This window comes from Acinonyx jubatus, chromosome E1 (assembly GCF_027475565.1).
Source record: "Acinonyx jubatus isolate Ajub_Pintada_27869175 chromosome E1, VMU_Ajub_asm_v1.0, whole genome shotgun sequence".
Lineage (NCBI taxonomy): Eukaryota > Metazoa > Chordata > Mammalia > Carnivora > Felidae > Acinonyx > Acinonyx jubatus.
In genome coordinates, this window is record NC_069397.1 from 20,181,629 (window position 1) to 20,206,475 (window position 24,847).

At 41.4% G+C, this 24,847-nt stretch overlaps 1 protein-coding gene across 4 annotated transcripts in view; it reads right to left on the reverse strand.

Moving 5' to 3' along the window:
- Positions 1–24,847, reverse strand: part of MYO1D (myosin ID) — a 363,813-nt gene that overhangs the window by 214,124 nt on the left and 124,842 nt on the right. For 3 of the 4 annotated variants that reach the window (XM_053211546.1, XM_027034402.2, XM_015083443.3), the window contains exons 12-14: positions 21,927–21,997; positions 18,527–18,601; positions 12,312–12,444 (exon numbers count right to left, since the gene is read on the reverse strand). In XM_053211546.1, the coding sequence (XP_053067521.1) occupies positions 12,312–12,444; positions 18,527–18,601; positions 21,927–21,997 (279 nt within the window). Of the gene's footprint in view, positions 1–12,311; positions 12,445–18,526; positions 19,037–21,926; positions 21,998–24,847 lie in introns of those variants that run through there. The other variant, XM_053211547.1, reaches the window with a different exon arrangement.

Here is a 24,847-nt window from a genome sequence, read left to right on the forward strand (position 1 = left end):
GGGGAGGGTGATGGACCCTATCTCCACAGGGGCAGAGGCTCTTGCTCTCCGGATGCCCAGACCCTCCAGACCTTGTTGCTCTGTGTATCTCTTCATCTGGCTGTTCTGGGTAGTTAGTGTCAGGATTGAACTGAATTGTAGGGCACTCTGTTGGGGTCACAGAGACCTGGAGCTGAAATGCAGAGCCCATTATTCTGCCTAGCATACCTGCCTCTTTTCATCACATCTGTGGCAGATTTAAAAAACAAACAGCTTTTTGCTGTACCTCCCAACGAGAGGTGAATTTTCCACCCACTCCTGGGATCTGGACTGCCCTTGTGATGTGTCTTACCCAACAGAATATGGTAGAAGAGATACTGGGTTATTTGTGGAGACTCATCCTTGAGAGGCTTTGAACTTTTGGAACACTTCTTCCATCATGTGAAGAAATCCAGGACTAAAAACTAGATGAAGAAAGAGGCCAAGGTATCCCAGTCACCCACCATGTGAGTGAGCCATTTTAGACCATGTAACCTCAGCTGACCACAGCCACCTGGTGAGCCCAGCGGGACTGGCTAGTGAACCCCCCAGATCATGAGACACAATAAACCGTTGTTCGAGGCACTAGAGTTGAGGGTGGTTTGTTATGAATTAACAGACAACTGATACTTCTTCCCTATTCTGGAACACCAATCCTTGGCTTAGGTATTAAGCAAAGGATTGATATTGTTATAAAGTACAAGCAGAATCTTACAAATAGTGATGAATGACAAAACGTTCACTGAATCTGTAATGGAAGATTTATAGGGAAAGACTGCAGCTCCCTTTTAAAATCTTTTTTTTTTTTTTAACGCTTATTTATTTTTGAGAGCGAAAGGGTAGGAGAGACAGAGCATGACTGGGGTTTGGGGCAGAGAGAGGGAGACACAGAATCCAAAGCAGGCTCCAGGCTCTGAGCTGTCAGCACAGAGCCTGACATGGGCTTGGAACTCATGAACCGTGGGATCATGACCTGAGCCGAAGTCGGACACTTAACCAACTGAGCCATCCAGCTGCCCCAGTGTGGCTCACTTTTTAAAAGTTTAAGTAAATTTAAAACAACCTTAATGGGATGGGGAAGGGAGGTGGGGGTCCTATTTATGTGAGGGCTACAGGGCTTTTATTGCTTGATGAATAAACTAAGAGAGTGTCACTAGCACAGCAAATATCAAAATGCTACTAAATCTATCTGTACACTTTGGCAGTGGTGTAACAGGATAAGCATCACATACGGAGAAAGGGGAACCCTCTTGCACTGCTGGTGGGAATGCAGACTGGTGCAGCCACTCTGGAAAACAGTATGGAGGCTCCTCAGTAAACTAAAAATGGAACTATCCTATGATCCAGCAATTACACTATTAGCTACTTACCCAAAGGATACAAAAATACAGATTCAAAGGGGCACATGCACCCTAATGTTTATAGCAGCATTATCAACGATAGCCAAACTATGGAGAGAGCCCAAATGGCCATCAACTGATGAATGGATAAAGAAGATGTGGTATATATACACAATGGAATATTACTCAGCCATCAAAAAGAATGAAATCTTGCCATTTGCAATGACGTGGGTGGAACTAGAATAGCATTATGCTAACTGAAATAAGTCAGCCAGAGAAAGACAAATCCTATATGATTTCACTCAGAATTTAAGAAACAAAACAGATGAACATATGGGAAGAGGTGGGGAAGAAAAGAGAGAGAAACAAACCACAAGAGACTCTTAACAATAAAGAACAAACTGAGGGTTGATGGAGGGAGGTCAGCGAGGGAGGGGCTAGATGGGTGATGGGTATTAAGGAGGGAACTTTTTATGATAAGCACTGAGTGTTGTATGTAAGTGATGAATCACTGAATTCTACTCTTGAAACCAATATTGCACTGTATATTAGCTAAAATTTAAATAAATGCATCTAAATAAATAAATAAATAAATAAGCAAGCAAGCTGTATTTATTTTAAAAAAGAGAATAAGCATCACACAGAATCAGGACACTTGGGCATTCACTGTCTCTGCTCTTAACTAACTATGATAGTCTCTCTGGACCTAATTATCTAATTTATAAAAAGAGGATATTAGGGCTTCCACTTCAGTAATGACGGACTAGTTTAAACCAACACCCATGCTGCAGACATCTAGAATCGGCAATTCAAATATTTTAAAAATTTTGCTTAAAGACAGTGGAGAATTATGGGGACCAGAATCTAGCAGGACCGTGGAAGTTTCCAGGTCTGAGAAGTCCTTTTTCCTGGGGGAATTTCCCAACTCCAGAGGAAGCAGATGGGATCTGGGTAGAGGTTCTGGCAGCCTCAGGGGGCTGGCAGGACAGAGATCAGAGAGCAGGGCCTGAAAAGGAGGAGGTCATGGGTAAACCCCTCTCACTTTGGGCTGGGATCCGAAAAGGCTGCCACTAGCAATGAGGGTGAGTCAGAAGCAGGCAGTCCCTCACAGGGACTTGAAATAGTATAGCTCTTGGTTGCCTAAAAGGAGCCAAGGTAGATCTTTCCTGGAGAAAGATTACATAAACTTAGATCTCCAGTTATTTCTATAAACAATTTTGCCAATAGTATGTTCGGAGCAAAATAGAAATTACCCAGACACACAAGGAACCATGATAACAAGAATTAGAAACAGCAAAACAGTATACAAAACAAACACCTGCGGGGATCCACATAATGGAGTTAATAGTGAGAATACAATAACTAATCTTACCATGCTCGAGATGACAAAAGACAATACTGAGAATTTTTAGAGAATCAGAAACTATGTATGTAAAAAATGAACTGAATCAATTTAAAAACACAGGACTGAAAAATACAATGATGGAAACTGAGAAGTCAGTAGATCAGTAGACAGGAAGATTATGAACAGCTGAAGGTGGGTGAGAAGAAATTCCCCAGAATGAAGCATGGAGAGACGAAAAGATGGAAACAAAAGGAGAGAGGTTAAGAGGCATAGTAGCTATGGTGAGATGGTCCGAGTAACTCAAATCCTGAAGGAGAGGAAACAGAAGGGGAGAAGCAGTATTTGAAGAGCCAATAGCCAAGAGTTTTGCAAAACTGATGAAAACCCAACTAAGACAAATTGAAGAAGTCCTATGAATTGTGAGGATAAAAAACAAAACAAAACAACAACACTACACTCAGAAAGTCGTAGTAAAACTTCTGACTACCAAAGAAGAGCAGCCAGAGGAGAAAAGATCCATTACCTCAAGGAGCAACAAACAGACTGACAGCTGACTTCTCACAAGAAACCACGGGATCCAGAAGGCAAAGGAGTGTTATCTCTGAAGTGCTGACAAAATTGCCAACATAGAATTTTGCACCCAGCAACAATATTCTTCCCAAACGAAAACAGTATACGATATTTTCAGGTAAACAAAAGCAGAGACTCTGTCAACAACAGACTTCAAATATAACAGGATAAAATTCAGGCATAAGAAAAATGGTCCCAGATGAAGGTCAATGGTACAGAAAGGAAAAAAGAAGTGATAAATGGATAAATCTAAACACATACTGACTATATGTAGTAACAACGATGATGATGTCATCTTGCTGGCCACACGTGTGCACACGTGTGCACACGCACACACACACGTACACTTATAATACGTGACCAAAATAGCACAGAAGTTGAGAGGAAGGCAAATGGAATTAAAATGTTTTATGGACCTTGCATTGTCTAGGAAGGAGGTAAAAGTACCAAATAGTATTAGATTTTTTATATTCAAGAATGGGATTATAATCACTCAGATAACCACCAAAACAATATTATGATATAAATTTTCCAGAAAAATAAAGAATAATCACAACACTGAGTGGCAGGGGTCAGAGGGTGAGGAAAGGGTGCCTTCTGAGGTTTAGCTAAATATTCTGACTAAAGGACTCATGGGCACATGTGGCATGAGTCTACTCAGGACAAAAACATGGCTTGCCAACAGAAGTGTCACAGTCCTTGCAGCAGTCCACACAGCAGTCAGGTGACAGCTTAAGGACAAAGAGATAAGACCCACATGGGCAGGCATGGAAAGTACCCTTGGTTTAAAAGCCTCATGCCCCATAGTATCTAATATCCCTTAAAGTAGGTCTGAAGACATAGCTTCCAGGGTTCTTAAAAGGGACATGCTTAACACAGGAGTCACCACAGTCAGGGAAGCCCACATAAATCATCTCCACCAGACATTTGTTATTCTCTCAGTGGAGATGCAATTTACAAAAAGGGGTAATTTTTAAGTCATAAGAAATGTTGCATAGTAATACTGTCGAGATACACCTTACTGGGTTAACAGGGGAACAGAGCTAGAAATTTGACTGAGGTTTAGTTGTGAAGCAGAAGGAACAGAATTTTGTTTACTCTTTGCCCACAATCACCAATCTAAAAGAAAGAAAGGAAGGAGAAAGGAATACAAAAGCATCAAACAGAAAGCACTAATGAGATAGTCCATTTAAATGCCACATACAGAAACTACATTAAAAGTCATGTAATGACATATTCAAAAGACAAAGATTGTCAGATTGCATAAAAAAACAAATCTTACTATATGCTACTTACAAGACACATACTTGAAACACAGGGTTACAGAAACGTTGAAAGTAAAAGGGTGGGAAAAGATACACCAGCAAACCTGGCCAAGAGAGAAGGTGGTGTAACTGTTTTATTCATTCAAAGGCAAAAAGTGATACAGAAATAGAGAGGCATTTCATAATGATAAATAACTCAAACACTAGGAAGAAATAATATTTCTAACTTGAACAAGCCTAAATAAAGTCTTAAAATATCTAAGGCAAAAACAGAAGATACAACAAGGAGGAAGAGACAAATTCAGAATCACAGATTTTGGCATTTTCGGCACTGACAAAACTAAGAGCTTAGTAAGAACTGGACAACAATATAATTAGCAACCTTGATCCAGTGGATGTGTACAGAGTATAACACAAGTTATTTCTCTCTATATAAACAAAATATATACATAAAGAACATTTAACAAATTTCTAAGGATTGAAATCACACAGAGTATATATTCCCTGGCCAAATGATATTAAGCTGGAAATCAAGAGCAAAGGATAATTAGAAAAATCGTATACGTCTGGGAATTAAGAAACATAATTCTAGGTGACCTTTGGGTCAAAAAGAAAATTACAGTGTGAATTTAGAAATATTCTGAACTCGATAATTTATCATTATGTGTGCAAAGCAATCTTCGTATAAGGTATTACTGGAGTAGTATAAGTAACTTCACTAAACAAAAACCAGTTAAATGGAATTTTACCAGTACTGATGATGCACAGGAAGTTAACACTAGCTCAGACACTAATGACCAACTAAGGGGTGGGGGGAATCCTATCCATCCTGTTCAGTAATATAAAATCTTCAGTTAAGGAATCTACTGGAAATACTCTCTCTATATTTAATCAGCATTCTATCTCAATTTATAAATGCCGCCTCCTCTCTCGTTTATAAATATCCAGACTGACTCAGCCTAAGAAACTCTAAATTTGACAAATTCAAGAGTCTTATAAAGATTAAACTGAAAGAGTTAATACTGATCTCATTCTCTGGCATGTTTTAGCCTGTTTCTCCCTCTATTTTATGTAAAAAACATTATTTGTGAAGGCATACTGATCGCTCTATGTATTAGCCAGAAGGCACTGTAGTTAGACATCTGCCTATCTAACTTGCTTTGAACACTGCCAAATAGAGTCACAGGCAAATTTAAGTTCATTTAATAATTTACTGACCATCTGTTTAGGGTGCACCTCATGAGATATCAAGAGATATATAAAATTAGTAGCTAACTCCCTCCCTATGTTTAAAAGACTTATAATCCAGGTGGGGAGACAAGACATGCATTGAATACATTGTGTAGATTCTGAGACAAAGTGAGGGGTCAGGACTTCCACTTCTGGTGGTGGAGGACCAAGCAATGCTACAACCTTCCTGATGAAGTCATTAGGAAAAGCGCTAGACAGATATGGGAAGGGGGGGAATCTTCTCAAATGCATCAGAGAGCTAATAAGATAACCAAGATGAGAGTAAGACTACAATGGAAAGGGGTGGGGCCGGACTTCAGGGCAGTTTTCATCTGGACAGCCACGAGACTACCACAGTTTCTGACGGCCTTGTGGGGCCAGGGGGCTGCAGGTTGGAACCCAAAGCCATAGACAAGGGACACTGGTCTGCAATCCTAAAGAGCTAACCCTGGGAGTCCAAGGTGGATGGAAAACAATTTGGTCCATTGCTGACCCACTCCAGATCCTGAAATTGGATTGGGGTGACCCTGGATTGTCAGAATTTGTCTGATACAACTTTTAAACTTAAATGTTTAATTTTTCTGGATTCTTTTTCTTTGACCAAATTGACCATTTGTATCTTTTTTTTTTTTTTTTTTTTACATTCGATGTAATCACTACTATATTTGGATTTATTTCTACCATCTTAATTTATCCTGGCTTTTCTATGTTCTTTAGTCTCCTCTTTCCTATGTTTTATAGAACTGATTACTTACTTCTCATTCTGACCTCAACCCAACTCATTTCTATTCTTTTACTGACTACATGAGGGAATTTAATATGCATTTGTGTGTTATTAGGATTACAAGCTAAGTAATGTTTGTATTATTTTTCTGAATAACCGATGACCTTAAGCACTTGAATTCTAATCCCTTATCCTTCTAATTTATATACTATTATTGTGCTATTGGATTCTCATCTGTATTTGTTAAAGTTTATTTTTATTTGAGAGAGAAAGAGCAAGCAGGGGAGGGGCAGAAAGACAGAGGGGGAGAGAGAATTCCAAGCGGGTTCTGCGCTGTCAGCACAGAGCCCAATGTGGGGCTCTAACTCACAAACTGTGAGATCATGACCTGAGCCAAAATCAAGAGTCAGACGCTTAACTGACTGAGCCTCCTAGACACCCCTATTCTAAATTTTTTTTTTCAACGTTTATTTATTTTTGGGACAGAGAGAGACAGAGCATGAACGGGGGAGGGGCAGAGAGAGAGACACACACAGAATCGGAAACAGGCTCCAGGCTCTGAGCCATCAGCCCAGAGCCTGACGCGGGGCTCGAACTCATGGACCGCGAGATCGTGACCTGGCTGAAGTCGGATGCTTAACCGACTGCGCCACCCAGGCGCCCCTAGGCACCCCTATTCTAATCTGTATTTTCAATCCAATATTATTTTAGTTTATTTATGCACACCCACCTATTTACCAATTTCTTTGTTCTTCTTTTTGCATTTCAGACTTTCATTTTGTATACTCTTCCTCCATCCTGATATGTATGTATATCCTTTAGAACGTCCCTTCGTGCGCCTGCAACCCTCTCCTCTTTTTCAGAAAGATTCTTTATTGTGTCTTTGTTCTTGAAACAAATTCATTCTCTTTGTACAGAATTTTGGTTTACAGTTCTTTTCTTTCAGCCTGTTATTCTTTTAAGTGGATCTGCTTTTAAGGCATTTTCTTAGTCTTTGATGTTCTGGGATTTCACAATGTGCCTAGATGCAGATTTCTTGTAACTGTTCCAGCCTGGGATATACCAGACTTCCTGACTCCAAGAGAGTGTTATCTTTCATCACTGTAGAAATTCTCAGCAACATACCTTCCAATATTGCTCTGCCCATCCTCTCCTTTCCATGAGTAACTGATTAGATGCACGTTAGACCTTTTCATTTTGTCTTCCATGTTTCTTAATAGTGTTTCTTTTTGCTTCATTTCTTGGTCTAAGTAGAATCCTGGATAATTTCCCCACTTCTTTCTTTCATTCCTCTATTCTCTCTTCAGCTTTGTCTAAACTGATGTTAAACCTATCCTTGAGTTGCTAATTTTAATTTCTATCAATTGCCTAGTTACTTGCTTTTTCTCATATTTTTAGGCCTTTGATTTCTTGAAACATACTAAACATTTTTGTATTGTTTCTGATAACTCCATTCTAAGAAGTTTTCGTGACTCCGACTCTTGCACCTGATACCTTGTTCATGTGTGTAGTAATTCTTTGTGGTGAACTCCTTATTTTCCTTAAAACTTTATCTGTGGAAATTCTTGAAGGTCTGGTTTGAAGGTGGTCTCTTCAAGGAAAAAAAAGCTTCTATCATATGCTTGGGGATCCCTGGCCATGACCATTTCAAACTAAACTGTTGATTTAAGCTTTTTAGGCCATCCAGGTAGTGTGAATTTGGATTGAAAACCTCATGAAAACTTGCTTACAATGATAAATTCTCCAGAAGTGTTCACTCCCGCTTCGGCTCAGGGCCATGGACCAACATAGGCAGTTTTCCTTTCAGATAATGAGGGATTATTTCTTGTTCACTTTATATGCATCCCTTTGAGGATGCAGTCCTTTGGAGACCTGCCCATGTGTGTGCACATGCACGTTTGTGTATAATCTCTTATTAGACACTCTACTTTGGGCAGGCCCTGGGCTTCACTTGAGGACCCAGCCTTGAACACCTATGCCCAAAGTTACCTACTTCAACAAATCCCCAAAGAGACAGCATCTTCTTTTTCCTTAACTTCTGCCTTCACTCAGTCTGTGGCCTGCATGTTCCTTACTTTCTTATTAGTTCATGGCTGCATTCAAGAAGTGGATTTTTATGTTTTACCTAACATTTTAGTTGTTTTCGTCGGTTTTAGTAGGCGCTTTCTTCACTATGTTCCCAGCAAATGCATTAGTCATATATATTTTTAAGATCTTCCCATGGTCCTAGATGAAACTGATATCTACTTTTATTTTCTCATATTAACCTACTACGAAGGGAATATTAATCTCATAAAATGAGTTGGGTAGTGGTCTTTTTCCTATCCTCCAAAACAGTTTATATATAATAGGAATTACTGGCTTCTTGGCGGATTTATAAAATGTATCTGTAAAACCATCTGGGTTTCATGTTCTTGGCAAACCTGGGAGAAGGCAGACTTCTGATTAGTAAATCAGAGTCGTTAAGGTTACTAATTTATTCAGATTTTCCATGTCTTCTTGAGTTAATTTTGATAACATATTTTTCTAGAAAATTAATTTTTCAAGTTCACTGGCATAGAGTTGTGCACAATATTCTATGCCTTATAAAACTCTCTGTATTATATGAATACACCTTTTTTTCATTCATAATATTGCTTTTTCATCAGTTTCATTAAAGGTTTGCCTATTTGATTAATTTTTTGACCCATTAATTTTAATTTTTGCTTTTTAAAAGTCATTTTCTTACTTCTGTCTTTGATTTTCTTTGGGATTCTTTTTCTGGTTTCTTGAGTGGAGAGGTGACCTTAACTCATTTACTTTCAATCTTGTTTTTTTAATAAAGATATAACAAGTGGATCACTTTAGCAGCAGTCTACAGATTTTGATAATTCTTTATCATGTAGGTCCATGTATTTTATAATTTCCATTGTGATTTCCTCATCAATATGTGAGTTATCTAGGAGAGCATTTTTCCCTCAAGTTCCCAAGCACATTAAAAAAAAATAAATAAAGGCTGCCCTTTATTTTTATTTGCTGTGAGGATGGAGACTATATCTAAATGGTTATGACTTCCTTTGTGATCTAGTATGTGGCCAGTTCTTGGAAATGTTCTATGTATACTTGAAAGGGATATGTATTTCCTATTCCCTGGGTGCAGCGTTCTTTTGATCCATTAAAGTTTAAATTTGGTTTTCAACGTTTCTGCCTTCTTACTTGTCCGCCTGAAACATCAGTTTCTGGTACAGCTGGTTTAAAATCTCCCACAAGGATTGTGAACTTGTCAACTTTTCTTTTAAAATTGTTTTCAGGTTCTTTTTTTGCTTTATGGAGTTTATGGATAATCACAGCTATATTGGTAGGTACCTAGTTCAAAATGACTCTATTGTCTTGGGTGTTTTCATTTATTGTTATTGATCTCTTTATCTGTATTACTACTTTTTGTCTTAAATTCTATGTTCTTTCACATTAATGTTGCTTTTAATCATTTTGGGGGGGAGGGCTTGATGCATTCTTGCTCACCTCTTTCTTTTTCATCGTTCTGTATACTGTTCTGTTTCAGTGTCTCCTAGACAAGCATACGCCTGGATTCTCCATCTGTCTAGTCTTCTTAGTCTATTTACATTTATGGTGAATACTGATTATTTACATTTATTTTGTGTTTTCTAAAAGTAACGTTTTCCTTTGTTGCTTTCCCTCCCACCTTCCTGCTTTCTATTGGGCTGAGAGGATGTCTTTATTCCTCTTCTTTTCCTGTTCTCTCCCTCATTCCCGCTCCTCCACGAACACCCAGACTGGGAAGCTATAGCACAGACTGCCAGGCTCGCTGCCTACCTCCTACCCAGCATCTTTTGTTCTGAGACAGAATCCTTACTTCTAGCTAGGTGAGCTGCTGACCAGAATAAAAATGTACTTCCCAGCTTCCCTGGAAACTTGGCATAGCAAACAAGATGGAAGGAGCATGCTGTGTGAGGCACCCAGGAAGTCTCTTAGGGCAGAGGCCCCAGTTGCCACCTGGGGCCAGGAGGATGGACGTCAAGTGCCAAGTGTGGCTGAGCAGAAAGACAGAAGGGAGCCAGCTCCCTAACCATCTTAAGGGTGCCATACCCATCCTGGAATACCTTCTTCTGTACCTTATTTACAGGAGAGAGAAATAAATGTCTCTCTTGTTTGAGCCCCTCATTTGGGGATCTCTCTTTTATTAGCAGCTGAACGCAATTCCTGATAGAGAAATTATAGATGGTTCTAGAATTTTAATTTTTATTTAGAAAGAGAGAGTGTGCATGCGATCAGGGGAGGGGCAGAGAGAAGGGGAGAGAGAGAATCCTAAGTAGGCTCCACACCAGGCATGGAGCTTGATCTCACAACCCCGAGATCATGACCTATACTGAAATCAAGAGTCAGACACTTAACCAACTGAGCCACTCAGGTGCCCCTGGAATTTTTGTTTTTTAAAAATGCACATTTAAATACCAATTTTAGAAAATAAAGGTGATTCTTTTCTAGTTAATGAAATACATCTAACATATTTTATAAACTATAACATATTCTATAAGCATGTTTTATAAGATTCTGTATTCTCCATTTCTTGGGTCACACGCCTCCCTTCTAGGTTCACCGTCCCTCTTGCAGGATGATGCAGGTTGGAGCTGACATGCACAGAGAAGCTAAGGGACAACAGGAACACTTCTAATGGTGTTCTGGTCTTCGGTCCTGGTATCCTCAGCCCTGCCTTTCTGGAGGTTTGATTCTACAAGTCAACAAATTGTGCTTATTTGTTGTCATGTGGGGCCAAAGAAACCTGACAAAATGGAATAGAACGCTACTGAACAGATGTGTTCTTGTGCATTTGCCTAATTTATCCACAGTGAAGTAACCAGAAACAGTATAGATTTAAATTCTTAGAAAGGAAGTTGTTTTTTTAAAAAAAGATAATAAGGAAGAATAAAAAACACATGAAAAGCACCAGAACAGGGAAATTAAAAAAAAAAAAAAAAGAATAAAAATAATGAGCCCCAGAATGCTGCCTAATTTATCAAACTTATCAACAGCAGCAGTTTGGGCTAGAAATCTGCTCTTTAATGGGGGGAAAGAAACAGACTTAAGTTATCAAACAGTACTACACCTGAAAGGAACAATAAAAAGAAGAAACAATGGTCAGTAATACAATATTTTATTTCAACTTTTGTAACAGCTTAAGAACAATACTTAAATACTAAACTTCCTCTTGAAACTCTATCTGGTCATTTTGTATATGGACACGAGATACAGATGGCATATTACTGTTTTTTAAAAATCTTTATTTATTTTGGGAGAGAAAGAGCATGAGTGGGGTAGGGGCAGAGAGAGAGGAGACTGGCCTGAGCCGAAAGCAAGAGTAGGACGTTCAACTGATGGAGCCACCCAGGCGCCCCTGGCATATTACTGTTTAATTCAAGATTTATTTATTTTTTAAGCCAAGCCCTCTCTTCAGTACAGGGCTGAAGCTCATTTTGCTAAGCACACACTCTATTTTAGTTATAGACGTATAGTTTTTAAAGATCTCACTAAGAGTTTCCCCTTGTCAACAACCATAAAAAACTCAAATTTAACGAAAAGCATTTCATCTGGCATACAACTATTTCAGCCAGCCATGTTAAAAAAAACAAAACAGGGATAAGAATTCAATTACAACATTCACTTTAAATATCTATATGTTCAGTGCAATTTATCATAATTACCTAAAAAGCGAATCATACGTTCTCTATAACATATATCAAGAGGGAACCAATGATAGCAAATGGTGCTGACCACCATCAAAAGTGGCGATAAAATGGATACGTAGAAAAGAAAATAATTACCTTTGATGCAAGGTTGTCCACTAAAGCGATCATCGAATTCTTAAACAAGGTGGCAGCGGTCAGAGGTCGCTTGGTCACCTCTGTAATACTCAGTTTGCCTTCGGGCCACATATTCTTCAGCACGGGATTTGAACTGAGAAGCACAGAAAGAGCAATGAGAATGTTACATTCAAATAAGCTGAATAGAAACTGCTAAGGAATCCTGCTGGGCTGCACCCTGGAGCCACAAGGGGAGTGCAGACTGGAGCCACAGTGGAGTGCACACTGGAGCCACAGTGGAGTGCAGACTGGAGCCACAGTGGAGTGTAGACTGGAGCCACGAGTGGACTGCACCCTGGAGCCACAAGTGGACTGCACCCTGGAGCCACGAGTGGACTGCAGACTGGAGCCACGAGTGGACTGCAGACTGGAGCCACGAGTGGACTGCACCCTGGAGCCACGAGTGGACTGCAGACTGGAGCCACGAGTGGACTGCAGACTGGAGCCACAAGGGGACTGCAGACTGGAGCCATAGTGGACTGCAGACTGGAGCCACGAGTGGACTGCAGACTGGAGCCACGAGTGGACTGCAGACTGGAGCCACGAGTGGACTGCAGACTGGAGCCATAGTGGACTGCACCCTGGAGCCATAGTGGAGTGCAGACTGGAGCCACAAGTGGACTGCACCCTGGAGCCACAAGTGGACTGCAGACTGGAGTCACAAAGCCTACCTGGAAAAAAGACTCCATCCAGAAAATTATGCTGAGAGAGCATAGTGGCAGATACCATATCACAGATGGAGAAGATGTGTCCAAACTATCCTACATTTAAAAAATTCTTGGGGCACCTGGGTGGCTCAGCTGGTTAAGTATTCAACTCTTGGTTTCAGCTCAGGCCATGATCTCATGGTTTGTGGGTTCAAGCCCTGTGTTGGGCTCTGCTGATAGTGCAGAGCCTGTTTGGGATTCACTCTCTCCCTCTCTCTGCCCACCCCGTCCCTCTCTCCCTCCCTCTCCAAATAAACAAATAAACTTAAAAAAAAAAAAACAAAAAAAAACAAGATTCTTGGGGCACCTGGTTGGCTGAGTTGTGGAGCATGTGACTCTTGATCTCGGGGTTGTGAGGTCAAGCTCTAGGTTGGGTACAGAGATTACTTAAATAAATAAACTTAAAAAAATTCTTTCAACTTCTTTAAAGTGACATCTACATTATCATTACCTAGGACCCTCAAATGGTTAACACGGCTCTTACAATACATACATAAAATCAAAAGATTTGGGTGGTCCTCAGGAGGAGGACAAGCCACTAGTGAAAAACGATGCTCAATGTGGCATGGCAGAAAACATGGGCATGAAAGGAGCTTCTCATCGGAAGAAACGCTCACACAGAACAGATAACACGACAAAAAGCCAGCTCTTTCTAACAAGGCAGACAGGAATATAAAAGAACCATGTTTACATTGCCTTCCAGTAAATCCCTCACTGCAGCTGAATTTGCACACTCATTTATTGGCAGTTACAATATTTTATTGGTGTGACACTAAGACTGTTGCCATCCAACTCCTATGGTGTACTTCAGGCCAGTTTAAGTGCTAAAAATTACGTAAAAATCATCATTTAGCTCTGTGGAGATGTTTTTTTACAACATGCGTGGTGGTCTCAACTCTGATTTGCTTCCTGTTTCATTTTGGGTGTCTTTGATTTTAAAGTAATTGGAACTCAAGCTGTTGTTTCCTGGAAACTTCTTTCTTCCTGCCTTCCTTTCCTCCTTCCTCCCTCCCTTCTTCCTTCCTATTTGTGCACAGTTGTCACATGACGTTACATCGGCTGCAGGTGTACAAACGGTGACTCTGCATCTCTAAACGTCATGCAGCGCTCACGTCCAGTAGCTACCACCTGTCATCGTACGATGCTATTTGTCAGAAATCTTTTTTTTTTTTTTAATTGGGGGCTGAGAAGAGAGAGAAAGGACTCGGCAAGGACATTCTCTGCTGTGTTTACTACTGCCATCGCTTTGCCCGCTGTTCTTTCCCTGGTGTAAAACTGAGAAACCTGAGGTGGTTCCCCAAATACCTAGTAAACTTCTGCACACAGAGGCCCGAAATGACAGGTGTGAGATGCCAGAATAAGTGCCCAGAGAGCAGAGAGGAAAAAGGGAGAGCTGAAGACTGACCGGGCCTGTACAGAGCAGCACTCCCACCCCTCGCCGCTGCTAGCGGGGGGGTGCTGACTACCACCGGAAGCGGCGCTAAAATAACCCCACGATCTGGGAGTGGCTCAGGGTCCCCATTTCACCCCTCCCTGCTCCTGTCCCTAGTCTCCCGGTGAGCGCTGACCATCAAAATGACCACATAAGGGCGTACCGTTTCTCCTGAAATCTTCCATTCTAGTCTTTAGCAGAGAGGATTCAAGGCAATGGTTTTCAACCCTTAGTTCAGAGGAGGCCTGGGTGTCTCCCTAACACTTACTGAATAGAATTACCAGAAAGTAGAACATGTGTGCTTTGAAAATTCTGATGCAGCCCAAAGACTGGAGATCGCAGACTTTGAGTCCATGCGGTTGCTGCCCCAAATTCCACCTTACTCACTGTTGGCCATAGAGATTATTCCCATATTACTTGGTAAATGGAGGGAGGAGAGAAGGTTGGAAATGAAGGAAATAAGATGTTTATTATGATTATTGTTAAATAGTTGAATTCATATATAATGAACCAAAAGCGATCCATACAATCATTCTAAAGAGAAAGAACTCTTCAGGCCCGTTAAGTCATGAATGTAATAATAAAATAGTTTTCAAACGTCTAAAAGAACCCTTTTCTTAAAAGGGAAACTTATTTATCCAGAAACCCAGTAGGCTTAATAGATAAGACAGAAGTTGCATGGCTTAGAAGTGAGGAAGTCAAGAGTGAAGTCTGTGCACCTGGCGTGCCACCTGCCGGCTCCCTTCCTCTCCATTTACACACACAAGCAGCTAAGCACTATGGATTCTATGGGTAATAGTTTTCACTTTCAGTTAATAAAGTAGATTCTCACTGCTATTTGACTCTCCAAGCAGGTTTTCCAATAGGGGAGGACAGCCTGTCATAGCAATGCAAATATTCCATGTCGTGGTCAGATTTTTCACTGGAAATAAACCCACACGCAGCTTTGTTTCTACGTGAATCCTGTGAGCTTGGGATTACGTGAGCCCAACACTAGGAGGTGGAGCTCCTCTCACTGAGCTGGACCTGTGGGCCAGAAAAAATTCACGAAGGTAATGAAGGCTGGGGCGCCTGGATGGTTCAGTCAGTGGAGCGTCCGACTTCGGCTCAGGCCATGATCTCACGGTTCGTGAGTTCGAGCCCTGCATCGGGCTCTGTGCTGACAGCTCAGAGCCTGGAGCCTGCTTCGGATTCTGTGTCTCCCTCTCTCTCTCTGCCCCTCCCCTGCCCATGCTCATGCTCTGTCTCTGTGAAAAATAAACAAACATAAAAAAACAAAAACAAAAAAACAACGAAGGTAATAAATGCCACCTTCTGTAGCCTCTTGCTACATATCCTGGGTGCCTTCCCCTGGCAACACATGCTGATATTGCCACTGGCTGACTGAGGCCGTTTACTCCATGGAGCAACACCAGACTCCATCACTCGTCCCTCAAAATGGGTGCATCTTACCTGAAAGTTCAAGCATTGGAACTCCTTTCTGAAAGTCCCTTTTCCCCATGACCAGCTTTTCCACGGACCCCTCTTGCATTCCCATGTCTCTGTAACTTTCTGGTGCTGACAGCTCCATCACTTGGTGGCTTCAACATCCATACAGACGTACCATTTAATAGGAAAACTTCTTGAAAGAACCATTTAAACGCAACGTCTCTACATCTCGTAGTCCGTATTCTCTGGAGCCCACCTCAACCAGACATTTGTTTTCACGACTCTACTGAGACCAGTGTTGTCAAGGGCCCACCTGACCTTCATGTCAGCAAATCCGATGGTTAATCTCGGCCCTCACAGCATTTCCCTTTTGACGGTATTTCACAGAGTTTATGATTTTTTTTTTGGGGGGTGCCTGGGAGGCTCAGTCGGCTGAGCATCTGGCTCCTGATTTCATGTGAGGTCATCGCCTCACGGTTCATTGGATCGAACCCCGCGTCAGGATCTGCGTTGATGGTGTGGAGCCTGCTTGGGATTCTCTCTCTCTCTGCCCCTCCCCTGCTTTCTCTCTCAAAATAAATACATGCATATTTTAGAAAATCACTTTGTTTTTGGCTTGGCCTCTGTGACACCAGGTTTCTGGTTTTCCTCCTACTTCACTGGCAGCCCTGTCTCCTTTGCTAGTTCCTTGTTTTTTGCTTGACTCCGAATGCTGGAGAGTCTCAGGGATTAGTCTTTTTGACCTCTTCTATTTATCTGTGCTCACTCTCATTACTCTCATCTAGTCTTACAGCTTTACATACTGTCAATAGACTAGGGACCATGAATTTATAGCTCCAGTTCCTCCTTAACCCCGAGTTCCAGATGCGGACCTACAATTGCCTGCTTGGCATTTCCAGCCGAGCGCCCAACATTATAACATGTCCAGGACAACACGCTGGGTCTCCCCCACCCAGCTGGCCCCTCCTCAAGCATCCCTCCCCCAGTGCTCAGGCACCGTCTCAGATTTCTGTTTTTCTCCCTCACACCACACATCCTATCCATCAGCGTATCTTGTTGGCCTCACTTTCGAAGTATCACCCACTCTGACCACTTTTCATCACCTCTCTTACTACCACCTGGATTACTAGTCTATTTGGTCTCTTCATTTCTACTCTTGCCCTTTATAGTATGCGTTTTACACAGTAGCCCTAGTGAGTTCTTTAAAATATAAATCGCGCCCTACCATGAATTCCAATGGCTTCTCTTCATACTTCATCCTTACCTTGGCTCACAGACTCTTCTTGATCCACACCCTGCCAACCTCCTTAAATTCATTCTGTATTACTCTTCCCACCTCTCACTCTGCTTTTAGCAGCACTAGCCTGTTCCCAAGATACCCACGCTCACTCCCACCTTGGCGCCTTGGCACTGGCTGCTCTCTGCCTGGAATGCTCTCCTCCGCCACGTGTTCATGGCTTACTCCCTCACTTCATTCAGGTCTCTGCTCAAAAGTCACATCTTTTCTTTTTTTTTTTTTAATGTTTATTTATTTGAAAGAGAGAGAGAGAGAGAGAGAGCGCGTGCACACGAGTGGGGTAGGGGCAGAGACAGAGAGGGAGAGAAAGAATCCCAAGTAGGTTCTGTGTTGTCAGTGGAGAACCCAACACAGGGCTCAATCTCATGAACCGTGAGATCATGACCTGAACCAAAATCCAGAGATGGACACTTAACTGACTGAGCCACCCAGGTGTCCCAAAAGTCACCTCTTTTAAGAAGCCTTTTCTGACCACCCTTCTCGATAATGCCTCCCTTGACCCTCCTTGTCTATAACCTTCAATCTCCTACCTTCTTTATTTTTCTTCACGGCAACTTGCCACTACCAGAAAGTTACTTATTTTGTTGCATAAGTGGTCACCTCCACTGGAGTAGAAGGTTCGTGAGGGTGGGGCAATAGCCTAAATTTTTTCTCAGCTGGATTTCAGGGCATAGAAGAATGTATGGCTCATAGGTGTGCAACACATTTTTGATGATCTCCCGACCAACTGACTATGCAGATTTAGTATATGAGTGACTACACGTATCTCTAGTCCCAAAGAAGAAACTGGCTAAGAATGTCTTCTTTATGGGCCTCTTTCCAAAGCATTCCTACTGGGTTTGAACTTACTATCCTTTGCCTGGTTTTACTTAACCACATCTTTTCCACATTTTCTTGGATTGCGAAAAGGTTCTGTCCACTCATATTCTGTCAACACTGACACCAGATGCCACGCTGATGTTAAAAGTGGTCTCTTAGTTGGAGGCAAAGGCATTACCGTGGGAATCCGCCACTGACCTACTTTGGGGACACCGGTAGGGGTGCCAGAAGGATGGTAGTAGTGAACAGAAAAACTGAGGCAACCCAAGGGAAATCAAGGAAAATGATATCAGCAGCAGGGCCCTGCCCTAAATTGATAGATTCCATAATCACAAAGTAATATATTATTTCATTCATATGATCAAATAGAACTAGAAAATTTGCCAGAAGCTCTTAAAACTGTCACATAAAAGTAATCATGTGCATATGTGTTATGCAATATACACGTCAAAGAGCTTAATTGGAAAGATAGTTAATAAAATTTCAATCCTACCTGTTATACATGAGGCGCTTGAAATCTTGAAACAAAGTGTCTTTATTTTTGTCAATAAATCCAACGACTGAATAGCTAATAGAGGGAAAAAAACCACAGAAAACATGCATTATTCACTAAGCAAGAGCCACATTTAAGCTTTTCTACAAATCTACAGGCCTTTCCAGTGTTAATGACGCAAACAATCATCTGTGGGACTGATATTGTCCATTTTGTTCTGTGTTTAAAAATTCCAAATTTACCTACTAAGTAGAGGGCATATTGTTTTTATTCCTCAAAAGGAGAGCAAACGTCAATCATTATGATTAAGACTGCCATTTTCTACTGCTGTTTACTGCTTACCTCAAGAAGGGGACTCTCAAAAAGATAGTGTGTTTATCATCCAGCACTCCTAAGATCAAAGCAAAACAGCAACAGACAGGAACTACTAGTCTCTTCGTAGGCAGGTCAAGTGACTTGCCTAAGGTTCTCTCAGTGTATTCAGGGTGGGATAAAAGAATCCAAGGAGAACTGCAAAGGACGGTAAGATGTAGATGAGCAGAGGGGAAGGGAAGGGAGGTCACACAGGGAAGCAGATCAAACGAGGGGGAGGAGCAGGCACATGCATGGAGTGCTTGAGAGAAAACCAGGAGGGACGGTGTCAGCTGCTGAGCGCCCACACAAACTTGAGTTGGTGATGAAGGAGGGATCGGAGCTGCTCTGTTCCAGGGGCAGGTGTGGACTCCAGGGGCAGCAAGGGTGGTGCTGGGGGCAGGAAAGTAATGGAGGACTCAGGGTGACAAGGACAGAGGCTCAGGTGTGAGGAAAATAGGAACTCCAGATGCACCTGCTCCCAATGGCTCTACCTTGTTGCCTGTCCTTAACAATCAGATCAGTGTAGATAATTCTCAGATGTCTAACCCAGACCCCTCGCTGATGTTCTCACCTCACATATTTGATTCTCTAAGAAGATTCCCTCAGGCTGCACAGCCCACAGGAGCTTCAAGGTCACCAGGTCCAAAACGACTTCCTTGCCTCCCGCATCCTAGACCTGTTTCCTAAGACCTTCAAGTCACTTTTGACTGAAACCCTGAAGCCACCTGACTCTTTACCTATTGTCTAACCTGTAACATTCAAACTTCATAGTCCTTATTTTGGCCTTTAAGTTCTCATTATGATTTGATCTCAATCTACTTTTCCAGACATTTCTACTTCTCTATGCTACAAAAAGGATACAGTCCACTTAAATGGACCTAGTTACTATTTCCTGAATATTTCTAGCACCCTTCCCACTTCTCCCTTTAAAAATAATTCCTAGAATCTATGGACTAGCTACCATCAGCCTTCCTGGGTTTATCACACAGAAATACTACATCATGGGCTTATTCTAAATTCTGACAATACTGTTATTAGTCATGTGGTGATTATTTTAGACCAACTTTTATTGTCCTGATGTACGCATGTAAATGTGTGGATATATATGTACATACGCATCTTACATGGGAAGCTCTTCGTGAGCCGAGACCACACCCTAAAATACACTGTGCACAAAGGAGTTATCCACTAAGAATCTACAAAGGGACTGAAGGGCTGAAAGAGAGAAGGGGAAGTCTGAGGCATTGGATATCCCTCAAAAGGGTCAGCTAGCATCCAGGACTAGGAGTCTGGAAACCTAGCTACAGTCTCAGCTATTCCAGAAACTTGCAGTGTGACCTTGGGTAAAAATTTACATAAATAAAGACTTTACATAAGTCTTTTAATCTGTAAAACAAAGGGGACGGGCTGGCTGGTCTCTATGGCCTCTGACCAGCTCTGCTTTTATGCTTCTGAACTGTATGAAAGTGTCCTGTAACTGAGGCCTGAATTTTCAGCGGGAGATGTCTGCACTGCGCTGGATCCTCCCTCTTAGTATTCTGGAACCTGGGAACAGGGCCAGAAAAAGTGGAATATGGTGCTATTCCAGCACTAATGGCTAGTTTGACAGATGGGGTGATAATCTTGAGCCATATTATTTTATGATTCAGTTTTAATTTAAGTCAGGAACAGCTATTAAAATCCCTTCAAATGTCTTTTCGGCATTTGTAGAGATGATCATTTGCCTTTCTGTTGTTGTGTAATCTCTTCCTGTAATGGGTTTGATGAATAGAACTCCTAACATATAAAAGAAGGACAAAGGAAAAGAGGAAACTTTAAACAATAATAAGATAAGAGGCAGTGTTCAGTGGACAAAGCATCCTAAGTGTCGTAGGCTGAAGAACTGCAACCCCCCCCCCCCCCCAAGACATCTTTGTCAAATTCCCTGGATTCTGTGAATGTGACCTTACACAACAAAAGGTGTGATGATGCTAAGGATCTTGAGAGGAGAAGTGTATCCCGTATTACCCAGGTGGGCCCTAAATGCCATCACAACTGTAGTTTTAAGATAGAGGCCGAGGGAGATTTAACACAGACACACTGAAGAGAAGGCAGCATTGTGACCACAGAGGCAGAGATTGGAGACATGTAGCCACAAGCTACTAGAAGCTGGCAGAGGCGAGGAACAATCCTCCCCCAGAACCCCTGGCATGTGGCCCTGTGGACACCTGGAGTTCGACGTCTGGCCTTCGGAATAAGAATGGATTTCTCTCTTGTTAAGCCACTTGTTTGTTATAGTAGCCCCAGGGAACGCAAATGCTAAGGTGGTTATACTTTTAGTCATATTTTCTTGTCAATGTCTACTTTTCTTACATTGTGACCAGAAAAATTGGCTTATGAGAATTTCACTTTTTCAATTAACATTTGAAAAGTAATATGGCAAAACTAATTTTCCTGTAGTTACCCAACTGCTTGTAGTTCTTCACACACAGTGGTGGCTCTGGGCTCTGGAATGACCTCCCTCCTCCCTTCCTCTTTCCCCTAAGCCTCTCACTTTTAGGACTCAGCTTGGATAGCACTTCCTCCCCCAAAACCCCTCTATACTCCTTGCCCTGGGCTAATGACTTCTCTTCAATGTTTCCATAATGCCTTGCACATCTCTAGTTTGACCCTTCTCATTCTTCGTTAGAGTGACTTATGTATCTGCAACACCCACCACTGAACTGTTAGCTTCTCCAGAAAAAGACCCATCTTACCCATCTTTCTATATGTTCTTAACATTCTTCCACAATTTATTTATCCATCAGCTAATGTGAGTGGCATCTATGCCACAGTGGCCACACTATGTGCATGGCTGCCATAGTGTGGGTTCAAGAAATGGTTGAAAAACAAGGAATGAATGAAGCTATGCCCTTTTTTTTAAGTGAGGAGATGAAAATATACTGGCCTATGAAATGGTGGAAAAATGCAAATAAATAGGAAAACAGTTTTTATTTTCTCTGGTTATATTTTCTAAAATGAAGTTGCATGCCAGTCATCGCATTAGGTACCAAAGTAAGATACTCACACAACATCACCTGCGTAATGTCGAATTCGAAAGTCTCGATCAAACTCCAGGATTTTGTCTGAGGCGCAGAGCTAAGAAAATCAATAAGGAGATTATTTTGAAAACGGCTATTTTCACTTTCCTAAAAATATACTCCAATTTCATATAAGATGATGATAGTGTCACAAATCATGATACCATTATGAATGAGATAATGCCCTACCACGTGAGGCTTATATGGCAAAATCTTCGAGCTTACACCGGAAATCCACACAGCTGGACTTCATTTCCCAGCCACCCTTGCAGCTGGATATGGCCAAGTGACCAGGTGCTGGACAATGGACGGTGAGTGGAAAGGAAGTGTGGTTATGTCAGGCCAAATCTGGTAAGAAGTGGGTGATCCTTTCTGCACTTCCTTTTCTCCTCCCATTAGCTGGATGCAGAGAAGGATAGTGGCAAGGGGAGGGAAGAGCTGGAAAATGGAAGAAGTCCAAATCCCTGGGAGAGAAGTGCTAAAATCTTGGCTGCTGCCTGGGTGCGGCCCAGCCTATCCGGAGTCTCTTTATCTTCCACACTCCACTCAAGGAGCACCACACTGAAGGCTTGCTGTCTGCTAAGTGCACGTCTCAGTCAGTCCTCACAACTGATAAAGTAAGTTAAGTATTATGAGCTCTCTTTTACGTACTAAGGCCCAAGTCACATGGCTTGTAAGTGGTAGCTCTGATGATTCTTGGGACCAGATGTAATGTTTGTGCTCTCCACGTACACAACGGCCTGGCTAACCTGTCTTTTGCTAAGCTGGGACTCAAGTTCAGGTCCATCATTTCAAAGAAGATCAGCCTCCTGCAGCTCCTTCTCATGGAAGAGGAATACATTCCGGACAGGCAGTTTTTATATAGCCTGGTGGTCTCCATTGCTTTCTGTAATTTTCCTTGTTATAGTAACACCCAGACTTCTTTGTCTGCCCTGTGAAGGATCACTTGACATCCTACAGGTTCTAAAGCAGACATCCAAGAATCCATAAAGCACTGAGTGCACTTACGTACAAAAACTTAAGTTTCAGTATGGTGGCTTCTATATTGATAACTGGACTAGTAAAGGAATAATTAGTTTATTAGTTAGACAAGTGAATAATTCCAGGAAATGAGAGTCAGATTTCCGAGGTTCAAATCTTGGTTCTGTTTTTAACTTAACTTTTTAAACTTAATACTTTATAAATTTTTAATTTCATTTCAACTTTAATAATTATTTCTATCAGAGAGTTGTCCTAAAGGTGAAATGAGATATGGAGACCTACATAACATACATAACATACAGAGGGATCTCCAAAAAATTGAATTCCTCTTTCCTTCTGTCTCTCATTAACCATTTTACAAAACCCTTTTATTTATAAAACTCCTCATGGAAAAGGACCCAGGAGATGCCTACGCTGAGTATTCTTACATTTGGATACTGCAAAGTCTCAACCGATCTGAACACACAAGATTTTAGATTTTTCTTTACTTTCTGAAAAGAAGTTATGTTATCATTTAACTTTGTACGCTCACAATACTTTAAATAGTAATTTCATGGTTTATTGGATCATTTATCTGTCTCTCCATGATAACTTTAACATCTAAAAAACAATTCAGCCCCATAAATAAATACAAGGCAGAAACTTATTTAACACGCCCATAACTCAAGATAACATGTAACCAATAGCAAATGTTAATACCTGGCTTAGCATACAGCAGTATAGCATTATTTAAAGGAAAGGTTCATAGTGATGAAAATATCCTGACTGCTTGGTTATTTCATTTCTTTCCCTCATTAGGGCAATAAGCCCAGAAATTAATTGGGACACTTTAAAGGTCCCAATATCTCAAGACATGTCTGGGGGATGACAAATCCTGGAGGAAGGAGCTACCTGGTTTGAGAGTCAGAGAAACCTCGGTTTCCACATTTAAAGGAAAAAAAAGGGGTGCCTGGGTGACTCAGTAGGTCAAGCCTCAGACTCTTGGTTTCAGCTCAGGTCATAATCTCACAGTACCTGAGTTCAAGCCCCACGTCAGGCTCTGTGCTGACAGCTGTGGAGTCTGCTTGAGATTCTCTCTCTCCCCCTCTCTCTGCCCCTCCCCCATCTCTCTCTTTCTCTCAAAAAAAAAAAAAAACATTTTTTAAAAAAATAAAATAAAGGAGGAAAAAGAAAGAAAATTCCCATTTCTGCAGATAAATCACCATTTCACAATTTCTTATTAAATTGGTGGCAACTGCTTAAACGTACTATGTATAGTTGCTACTTTAAGAATGAGATTATGTTTCAAAATATTTGGTGGACAAATTTAATTCAGGTGTATAAATGGCCAAGGTGAATCAAAATGAGGTCACTTCTCATATGAGACTCATAGTTAATTTATTTAAATGAAGTGGAGCCTTGCATGTTTTAGTTTTAAACTGAATATTCCATAAGGTCTATTTGGTATAATCGTGACCAATTCAATTCAATTTTACAAACACTGATTAGGTACCATCTGGTAGGCAGGATGTAGGTGAGTCTCCAAAACCTGGGCTGGGATTATAAAGGACGTGGGTAACCCAGCTCTCCAAGACAGGACATCTGCCCACATAATAATACCATCTTTTAATGGATCACTCTAAATAGTGTAGGTTGCTTCTAACTTGGCTCACTGCTCTGTCCCCAGCATCCAGGATTACGCCTGGAAACAGCAAGCCCTTGTATCAAATGTGGGAAATGTTCTGACCAGAACCCTCATGTCAAAGGTCAGACCGTAGTATCTGACAGCCGACCGACTTGTAGGAGGGATCCAAGTCAGTCCTCAGTAACAGACCAAGGAGAATCTTTTAGAAATAAACTGGCCTAACATAAATATCAGTCAGTAATCTATTTCTTGATGATTTGTGCTTTTATCCAGTTAATTGTGGATTCTTACTCTTCTGATTAC